Consider the following 10691-nt stretch of genomic DNA (forward strand, 5'->3'; position numbering starts at 1 on the left):
GCCAATAGCTTTTGCAGGTACACTGAAACTTGAGGGATCAGATCTAGCTGTATCTCTGACAACTGTGATAACTACACTTTAAACCAGTTTTCATTTTTATACTTCAAAAATGACACTCAAGAACTTCCAGCACTGACAAATTAGTAAACACTTGTGTTTGAGGAAAGGTCATACAAAAGAGCCTCTCACCTGTAAGGAGCTGCAATACTTATCTTTTCTTGTTGGTTAGTCAAGTTTGTCTGGCAACTATCGAGATCTAAAGTTACCTTCTCTCATTTCATATTCAAGAGAGCACACAGTGAAAGGAAGGCCTAGACTTAGTATAGGTATCTGCACTTGAAACACAGTTTGCTGCTGGTACTGTATTTCTTCCATCTACTATACAGAACCCTGCAGAATAGTATTACTCAGAGCCAATGAACTTCTGAGAATACCAGTGACAGAGGATATTGTTTAATCACTGTTCTCAAGGAGGGATATTTTCTTAAAAAGTAAAGCCAACTGCTTTATTTCAGAGGTTGTTTTATTAGCAGAAATGCTAATTTTATTTTCCCTGAACATTTGACAGGTAACATCTGGACTATGCAATTGTCAGTGTCAGCATCAATCTATTTCATTAACTAAAACATTAGACACTCCACAAGTTTCAGATGTTTATTAAGCCCCAACAAGCTACTTTCCAGCACATGATTAAAAGTGCAATGTGAGGGCAAGCTTAATTAACACTTCCTGGATGATTAAGTGTATTAGTTGTGCGGACAGCTTCTGGAAGACCTTCATTCTGTGCAGCTTGTAAAGGGAGAAGAATTTGTTCTTCAGAAGTCAGGACGATCCTTCTTCAATTTGCTGTAGTCCACATTGACCGAATAGAACTAAGAGGGGGAGGGGGTGTAGGGGGAAAAGAGAGGGTTTTGATCAGAACAAGATCCAAGTCTGTACTAGGGGAGATGACTATTTCTAATTTAACTGAAAACAGTTATTGCTATATACACTACTTGGTTTTCTTTGAGACATTATAGTAAGTGCACAGATGGATTTTAGCACTAGAGCTGCATGTTTTCAAATAAATTTCTAATTTAAGTTCTGATGGTACATACTTTCTAGCATATGCCACAAGAGCCCTCAGTTAAAGTGAGTCAGAAAGAGAGCTTTACTGCAAAGTTTAAATCAGTCATTTTCTAACTGTTGCCCATCAAGAACCCATAGAACTTCCTTACCCTCCCCATGGAGAGCCGATAAAGAAGCCTCCATTCACTCCAACACCAGTTATTCTCAAAGCCACCACATTTAGATTCATAATCCTATTGAGTAATACATTTAGAGCAGTTGCCAATCCCTAATGATCAGAGGACCTTACAGATAGAAGAGAGATAATCCCTCATACTATTGTGCGAGGACCAAGATATAGGGAAAAAAAAAATCAAGGGTAAGATCGAACAACTATGTACAGCAGCCTTATTCATACACCAGATGTTGCTAACTGAGAGAATTGTGAAGCACTAAATACAGCAATACATAAACAGAAAAGAACATGCATAAAGTAAACAAGAGAACATTTTAGAACAGTATTAGTAAAAGCCGCATGGCTACCAAGTGGTCTGGGCTCAAAGATTGTAGCTCAGATCACAATCTGGACCAGTCTTAAAATAAATGTCATTGCAGTGCAGGACAGTATAACATAGGTAGAAGATCTATTCTCTCCTTCATCTTGTATTAAGAACTTAGAGAATACATGACAATGAAATAAGTACTGGTCAAATAGTGACTCTTAAGGCATATTTTAGCATCCAAGGTTCAATAAGACATTGTTAAACATACATTTTGACTAGATAAGCAAGCAGTGACTTCAGGACAGCAGGAGTGGCAGTAACCATTACAACTGAGGTATTTAAACAGTGTTAGAATGGATACGCTATCAGTCATCACTTTTAAACTCAAAGTGAAGTTTTACAGGCCTTATCTTTATCCAAAAGCAAGCTTTTGGAGACATTTGAGTGATTCAGCTCTTGGGTTAAAAAAAAATTCACAAGATTTAGCAGCCCTCCAGCAAGAATATCTGGAAATACAAAAAAAGTTTAAATTTGACAGGGAAATGGGCACTTTCTTTAGTGAGGGCTTTGAGCATTACAGGGAAAAGATCTGAATATTTACAGTCCTTTGACAAAAAAACTACTACAATTACCATTTCTCATGAGTCCTGACTTACCAAGCTGATATGTGCACGCAAGCTTGTGCTGAACTGACTTCAGTTGTATGGGTTCAGGAATATACCCAGATCAGTTTGGATCAGGACTTCAGCTTGTACAGCTAAAATATACAGGCTCACTTGAGCTATACAGTGAAAAGTGTACTGCATACAGATCTTGGCTTGAACCCTGCAACTTGAATTTAAAGCACTGGAGCCATTTTTTTTAAACTATATTTTAAAGTAAGTCACCTTTGGTCAGAGACCAAACAGGAAGTTTTAGCAAGTTCTCAGAAACTAGAACAAAGGGGTTAAGATTGCATAAACACATTCATTCTCACTACACACTTCCATCTTTATAATCCTGAGATTCTGCATATCTAGTTTGGAAAAGAGTTGCTTTCCTTGACAAATCTCCCTAGAGATCTGCTTTAAAAAGGAACTTTTTATTGTGTTTATCAGAATTAAATGCCATCACCCACTGTATCTATAATTTCCAATACTTTCAACTACTTTAGTTTCCACAACACGAGTTGTTTTAGCAACACTTCCAGGAAAAAATGCTAATGATACATAGGACCAAATATGGTAAACCTTGAGATTTCTGCTTCCTGTGCCAGTACAGGCTGGGAACACTTCTGAACAACAGTGTAACTTCTGTAGGAGGACCAACTATGATGTTGCAGTCTATATGATTTTATAAAAATTTGATAATGAGTGAATATAATTTAATTGGAATATGCCTCATGCAAAAGGTCTCTTGTAAGGTATTATTACAAAGATTATCTACTAAGTGTGAGCATCCTATTTGTATAAATGTACCACTCTTGTATCTGAAACTGGAAATATGAATTACAACTGAGGGCCTATTGTAATTATGCAAAATGTGGGCCATTAGTGGTGGCTTGGAATCTTGATGACTCCCATTAACCAGGACAACTGTCTGCAGATGGGTGTGTTTTACCTGTAAATTTTCCTGTATAGGTGTGTGCTGACGATGAAGTCTTACAGTGACATGCAATCATGTCACCTGAACTGGAATCCATCTTTAACCTGGTGTCCTTCCATTGAGAAGGAGGGGGTGGAAACCCAGAGAGGTACAAAGGATTCCCATCTTATATATCTTTTTTGCATAAAGGGGTGGAACAGAACAAAAAGAGAGGCGCCATCATGAAGAATTCCTTAGCTACCACCTGAGCTGGAACAAGATCTGTACCAGGGCAAAAAATTGTGCCCAGGCCTGTAAGGTGTCCAGTCTGAGGAAAAAACTGACAAGCATCTGAGGGTGAGATTACCTGTATTCAGTTTGATTAGGCAGATTTGCACATTTTTTTTATTTTGCTTGGTGACTTACTTTGTTCTGTCTGTTACTACTTGGAACCACTTAAATCCTACTTTCTGTATTTAATAAAGTCACTTTTTACTTATTAATTGACCCAGAGTATGCATTAATACCTGGGGGAGCAAACAGCCATGCATCTCTCTCCATCAGTGTTAGAGGACCAACAATTTATGGATTTACCCTACATAAGCTTTATACAGGATAAAACAGATTTGTTTGGGTTTAGACCCCACTGGGCGTTAGGCATCTGGGTGTTAAAGACAAGCACACTTCTGTTAGCTGCTTTCAGGTAAACCTGCAGTTTTGGGGCAAGTAATTCAGACCCTGTGTCTTTGTCTTTGTCGGAGCAGACGGGAATGTCTGGCTCAGCAAGACAGGCTGCTGGAGTCCTGAGCTGGCAGCTCCTAGGGGGTTTCTGTGATCCAACCTGTCACACGAACCTATAGCACATTTTTAGCATCAAATAAAAGCATTTACCTATGACAGTTTCCCATTAACATAACTGATAACAAAGAGTGCAAATGTAAGATTTCCAGTTAAATGATGGAACCTACAGTACTAAGTGATAAAAAAATGGGGCATAATTGTCCAAGTACACTGATTTTTTTTGTTTATTCACAAACTGTGTGCTATAAATACCCCTCTCTCTGCAAGTTAGCAGGGTTCTACTGTACTTATTTGATCATCCTAATAGAAGCATAAAAAAAATTAAAAAACTTTTGCAGTAGTAATGAAATCAAAATAGTTGGATTCCAAAAGTGATTTTAGCATGACATCTATTGTGTGTAGTTTACAGCCCAAAGCTTTTGCTCTCCTCCCTCCAATATCAATTTAACACTGACTACTGAGTAGCATATTTGTCCTTATTTTCAATTCCTTGATACAGAACAACAAATATTTATTGTCAGCACTACTTTCTTCATTCAGTGTTTTGCCTTAGGTAATGAGACTTCTCCTGCCTCCAAGCAAAGGTAATATCTAAACAGGCAGTCTCATTTTAATATTCAAATCTAGCCTTGCCTCCCAAATCAAGTCATCACTCCACAGCTGATTCCCAGTCCAAACCTGGGTGGGAAACTGACAGCAGGGGAAGCATATTCAGTCCTCCCTGCACCACCTCTCACTGGTATCTCACACGGAGCTGATCCTCCAGAAGTAGCCAGACCACAGATAACATACATCTGTAGATTAGCCAATGCCCTAATGGCTAAAAGCCTTTCTGCCTCTTACCTTGTACTGGTCAGTAGGAGCCAGCTTATTCCAAGGTTCAGGGTTATTCTTTTTGTCCCAACTACAAAGAGAAATACAACAATATAACAGAAGGTATAAATCACACTGCTTTTAACATGCATTATATATTATAGAACTGATGTTTAGTTACTTAAAGAACATGAATGCTTGTCTCTGACAAGTTTCCACATAAAGCTACCAATACTGTAAGTAGTCTCCAAAATGTACTTCATAAGCATGGAATCAGTTTCCTCATTCAGAAATGCAGTCCTTCAGACTCAACTCTGAAGCACACTGAAGCTCACCTAGAAACGTGGGGTGCCAAACTTTTCATAAACAAAGTTTGCTTGAAAATTATATATTTTTGTGTGTGTTTACACACACACACACAGATGAAGTTTACTGCCTACCAGACATCAGGGTTGAACATTGCCAGGCGCATAAGGTACAGGGCTGCACCAGAACCTCCAGCTCCAATAAAGATGAAGAGAGGGATCAACTAGAACAAAAGATTTGGAAATGAATGAGAGATTAGAACAAACAATGCCGCTTACAAAACAAGGCTGGAAATGAAGTCTTGCCCAATGATCACATCTGGCTCACCAGTTTTGAGCCACCCCACCGAAGGACCTTACTCTAAGGCCTTGGCTACATTGGCGCTTTACAGCGCTGCAACTTTCTCCCTCAGGTGGGTGAAAAAACACCCTCCTGAGCACAACAAGTTACAGTGCTCTAAAGCGCCAGTGTAAACAGTGCCCCAGTGCTGGAAGCGGTGCTCCCAGCACTGTAAGCTAATCCCCTCAGGGAGGTGGAGTACCTGCAGTACTGGGAGAGCTCTCTCCCATTGCTGGCGCTGCGACCACACTCGCACTTCAAAGCGCTGCCGCAGGAGTGCTCCCGCGGCAGCACTTTGGAGTTTCAAGTGTAGCCAAGCCATAAGCAGGGCCAGCGCTACCAGTTAGGCAGCCGAGGCAATCGCCTAGGGCGCCAGAATAAATGGTGGGCACCGTTTTGCTGGAGGGGGCGGTAGGCGGCTCCGGTGGGGCTGCCACAGTGGTGCCTGCGGAGGGTCCGGTGCTCCGCGGCTCCGGTGGAGCTGCCGCAGTCGTGTCTGCAGACGGGTCGGCTGCTCGTGCGGCTCTGGTAGACTTCCCGCAGACACCACTGCGGCAGCTCCACCAGAGCCGCGGAGCACCGAACCCTCCGCAGGCACGACTGCGGCAGCTCCAGCGGAGCAGCGGGACCAGCGCGCGGGGCGGTGAAATTGCCGTCCGCCTAGGGCGCTCAAACCCCTAGCGCCGGTCCTGGCCATAAGTAGTTTAAGTGCCTAGTCATGAAGGACCCAGCATGCCTGCAGGGTGTCCTAATGCCAGATCCTGCTTCTCAGGAGGAGCAGGTAGGGACAGGTACGTGCCACTACCAAGTGCCCCACAATGCCCAGAAGAAGGCAGAAGTTAATCCTCTGACTCTAGGGTTACACTGCCCGCACCTGCGATAGCCACACTAGTTCTGAAAGGCAAGACAACGGATTGAAAAAAAGCACGTGACTATCATGACTGGGCTTGGAAAGGCCCGGCGCTGTAGAAGGGGAACGGGGAGCTGGGCCTCTAAACTAATCTAACTCTAGGGCCGCGGATACATGCCTAGCTTCCGCCGAGGGACGTTGGCGACGGCAGCACCGCCCCGCCAGGCTCACATGGGGCTCCAGAAGGGGCTGTCACAACAAGGCGGTGCCGGGAAGAAGCTAGAACCAGCGGGAAGGGGCGGGGAAGGGCAGGAAACCGCTTGGGGCTCGAGCGGCCGTCAAGCTCCTCGGTGATCAGTTCTCCCGGGAGAGCCCCGGCGGAGGGATTAAAGCATGAGAGCGGCAGATGGCGGGATTCTTGCCCACGCAGTCCCCTGCCAGGAGAGTCCCGCCGCCAACCGAGCCCTATAGCGCTGAAGCCCCCCCCCACACCCCCCGCTCCCCCCTCGGTCCGGGCCCCGGCTGCCTCCCCGTCCCACGCAACCCGCCCGGCTCCGGCTGCCTCCCCCGCAACCCGCTCGGCTCCAGCTGCCTCCCCCTCCCCCACAAACCGCCCGGCTCCGGGACGCACGCTCGGATGTTTCTTGGCCTGACTGAACATGAGTCGGAACATGGTGACGGTTGGGTCGGGGGGTCTCGCGCTCTGGCAGACCCGGACTCGGCCTCTCAGGAAAGTCTCGTCTTTAGCCCGCTGTAAGGCCCAATGTCATTGAAGGACCCTGCGTTGCAGGTGCCAGATATAGGCACCCAGATGGGGCTGCCCTGGAGGCTGCCTGCGTTCACTTTGCCGTAGTGAGGCGGCGCTGCTTCAGCCGCGAACAAATAGACCCTACAGAGAGGTTTGTCTGGACTCATCTATACATCCCCTCTACTGCTACGTCTCCCCAGGACTTGCAGCATCTAGTCAGAAAACAGGCAACTTCCTAGTCACCTATACAATTGAACGAGGCGGGGGAGAGAGGAGGCGGTGAGTCTTGCGCATGCGCTGACTGACTACTGCACTGGTGGTGGGTGGGGAAGTGGCTGCCCCTCTGCTGCAGCGATTGCGCCCACACCGGGGCTGGGCAGACATCAAAATCGCTTCCCCCGGGGCCCGAGGTTCTAAAAATAGGTAGTCCCGCTGCGCCTGCGCTTGGCGCCTCCTAGCCAGTGTTGGCTGTCACTGTGTCTCCTGGAGCCCACTGATGGGAGGATCCAAGTCCTGCAAATGCTCCTGCACGTGCTCAGATTTAGCTTTTATAGCGTGTCTCAGCCAGTAAAAACCCTCCTCCCCGCAGAATCCGGAGATTGGCTTTTCAAACCAAGAGCTTTACTGAGGGCTTGTCTACATCACAAATTTGCAGCGCTGGTGAGGGGGTTACAGCGCTGCAACTTAGGAGGTGTACACATCTGCAGGGCATCACCAGCGCTGCAACTCCCTGTTTGCAGCGCTGGCCGTACTCCCGTTTTGTCTCGGGTGTAGAGGATCCAGCGCTGGTAATCAAGTGTAGACACTTACCAGCGTTTTTCTTGACCTCCGTGGAATAAGCAGGTATCCCAGCATACCTGAGGAAGCCTCTCTGGTAATCAAGCAGGTCTCCTTCCCCGCGGTTTGCTCCGGTGTTCTCCGAATCCCCCCCAAGCAGGTCTCCTTCCCCGCGGTTTGCAGGGGGGTTCGGGGAACGCGAGAGCAAACCGCGGGGAAGCAGGTCTCCTTCCCCGCGGTGTGCTCTCGCGTTCCCCGAACCCCCGTGCAAGCAGGTCTCCTTCCCCACGGTTTGCAGGGGGGTTCGGGGAACGCGAGAACAAACCGCGGGGAAGGAGACCTGCTTGCACGGAGGAGGTTCGGGGAACGCGAGAGCACACCGCGGGGAAGGAAACCTGCTTGCATGGAGGGGGTTCGGGGAACACTGGAGCAAACCGCGGGGAAGGAGACCTGCTTGCATGGGGGTTCGGGGAACACTGGAGCAAACCGGGGAAGGAGACCTGCTTCCCCGCGGTTTGCTCTCGCGTTCCCCTAACCCCCCTTGAAGCCGCCCAACAGCGCTGCAGTGTGGCCACATCTAACACCACTTGCAGCGTTGGTTGCTGTAAGTGTGACCACTCTGCAGCGCTGGCCCTATACAGCTGTACTAATACAGCTGTAACAACCAGTGCTGCAAAATTGTAGATGTAGACATACCCTCAGGCCATGTCTACATCTAAAATTTTGCAGCGCTGGTTGTTACAGCTGTATTAGTACAGCTGTATAGGGCCAGCGCTGCAGAGTGGCCACACTTACAGGAACCAGCCCTGCAAGTGGTGTTAGATGTGGCCACACTGCAGCGCTGTTGGGCGGCTTCAAGGGGGGTTCCGGGAACGCGAGAGCAAACCGGGAAAGGAGACCAGCTTCACCGCGGTTTGCTCTCGCGTTCCCGGAGCCACCCAGCAAACCGCAGGGAAGGAGACCTGCTTGCTCGGGGTTCCGGGAACGAGAGAGCAAACCAGGAAAGGAGACCCGCTTCGCCGCGGTTTGCTCTCGCGTTCCCGGAGCCACCCAGCAAACCGCAGGGAAGGAGACCTGCTTGCTCGGGGTTCCGCGAACGAGAGAGCAAACCGGGAAAGGAGACCAGCTTCGCTGCGGTTTGCTCTCGCGTTCCCGGAGCCACCCAGCAAACCGCAGGGAAGGAGACCTGCTTGCTCGGGGTTCCGGGAACGAGAGAGCAAACCGGGAAAGGAGACCAGCTTCGCCGCGGTTTGCTCTCGCGTTCCCGGAGCCACCCAGCAAACCGCAGGGAAGGAGACCTGCTTGCTCGGGGTTCCGCGAACGAGAGAACAAACCGGGAAAGGAGACCAGCTTGATTACCAGAGGCTTCCTCCTTCCACGGAGGTCAAGAAAAGCGCTGGTAAGTGTCTACATTGGATTACCAGCGCTGGATCACCAGCGCTGGATCCTCTACACCCGAGACAAAACGAGAGTACGGCCAGCGCTGCAAACAGGGAGTTGCAGCGCTGGTGGTGCCCTGCAGATGTGTACACCTTCAAAGTTGCAGCGCTGTAACTCCCTCACCAACGCTGCAACTTTCTGATGTAGACAAGCCCTCAGTGTATTTGATTCTAAGTAGCAATGCAGTGAAGCATTTGGCCAGCTTTCTGAGAAGGAACTCTTTAGATTAAGTGCCCATTCATGAAACATTTAACTGACAATGGACCTTGGGAAACTCCAATCCACATATGAAAAGCTTTCCTGGGAACATTCAAGGTAGCATGTGAGCAATGGCTGCTCTACCTGTAAAGAACTAAGTCATGCAGAGACATGTGACTTGCCCATGTGACTCCAAACTCCATCTGTACTAATACAGCTGTAACAACCAGCGCTGCAAAATTGTAGATGTAGACATACCCTTAGAGTCTAAGTTCTGTGTTTCTACAGCCACCTAGCACAACTGGGCTCGGTGCGTGACGGGCTCCTGGGTGCTGCGGTAGTGCGGTAATAACACTACTACTAATCAAATAAACGTTCTTTTTTTATTTGCCTTCTGGGTCTTGAGCCTTTAGTGTATGATATCTTCATGATTTTAAAGCTGTTTTCTGCAACCAGCTAGAGAACAGCTTTAAATTTGAGGGGGTGGTTAATGAAAGCTCAGATTTTCATGATTCTGGCACAAATCTTCCAGGAAAAACTTGAAATCAGACAAAATTATGAGACTGTAAGGTAATCACAGGCTGTGAGTTTATTGTGCAAACCACAACTTTTAACACTGAATTTTTTTGTAGTTGCAAATTTGAGTGGCATTGAGACCCCGTGCACCACATCATATTTGACCAGGCCACTCATTTGTCATGCTTGCCTTCTGTGCTGTTGTCTGCTTTGGAGGGTAGGCTGCATGTCTTGGACTAAACGCTGGCACTTAATGTGTGGGTGCACATGCAGGGCTGATTCTCCTCATAGGAGTACTCAGGGAGGGTCTTCATTCCTCACCAGAAAACAGGTTGAAGGGAACCCTGAGATAAACCCCCAGAGCACCACTTACCTAGTGACATGTTGATGTCTGACCACCCCGAAACTGCAAATTTAACAAACTGGCCCCAACTTTTAAACCAATTTTTTTTTTAAATCATAACTTACAACGTCAATCATAAGAGATGGCAACACTGCTATACACGAGTCATCTCACTAAAGTCAATGCATAAAGTTAGGCATGCATGTATGTGCTTGATTGGGACCTTAGATTGTAAATTTTCTTTGTAGGAAGTCTGTCTTTATTTTTTCTGTGAAGCACCGGGCACATCTATGGAGCTATTACAGAATTTAGGGCTTTATTTTTCCACCTTCATATGTTTCTGTATTTTTTTTCTTTCCTCTCCCTCCTACTCCTTGCCTCTGATCTGCTTTTTTTCTCTGAACTGTGACCTGCCTGTGAGAAAGATATTACCAAGGAAGGTTTTAG

The 10691-nt window shown here is 47.0% G+C and overlaps 1 protein-coding gene across 1 annotated transcript; it reads right to left on the bottom strand.

The window, feature by feature from the left end:
* Positions 1-640: 640 nt before the first annotated feature.
* NDUFA4 (NDUFA4 mitochondrial complex associated) lies at positions 641-7000 on the bottom strand. Its single transcript, XM_030550664.1, has 4 exons — positions 6854-7000; positions 5168-5256; positions 4758-4818; positions 641-872 (listed from the first exon to the last, which is right to left on the bottom strand). The coding sequence occupies exons 1-4, from the start codon at positions 6893-6895 to the stop codon at positions 816-818; spliced, it is 249 nt and encodes an 82-aa protein (XP_030406524.1). The 5' UTR covers positions 6896-7000; the 3' UTR covers positions 641-815.
* Positions 7001-10691: the final 3691 nt, after the last annotated feature.

This window comes from Gopherus evgoodei, chromosome 2 (assembly GCF_007399415.2).
Source record: "Gopherus evgoodei ecotype Sinaloan lineage chromosome 2, rGopEvg1_v1.p, whole genome shotgun sequence".
Lineage (NCBI taxonomy): Eukaryota > Metazoa > Chordata > Testudines > Testudinidae > Gopherus > Gopherus evgoodei.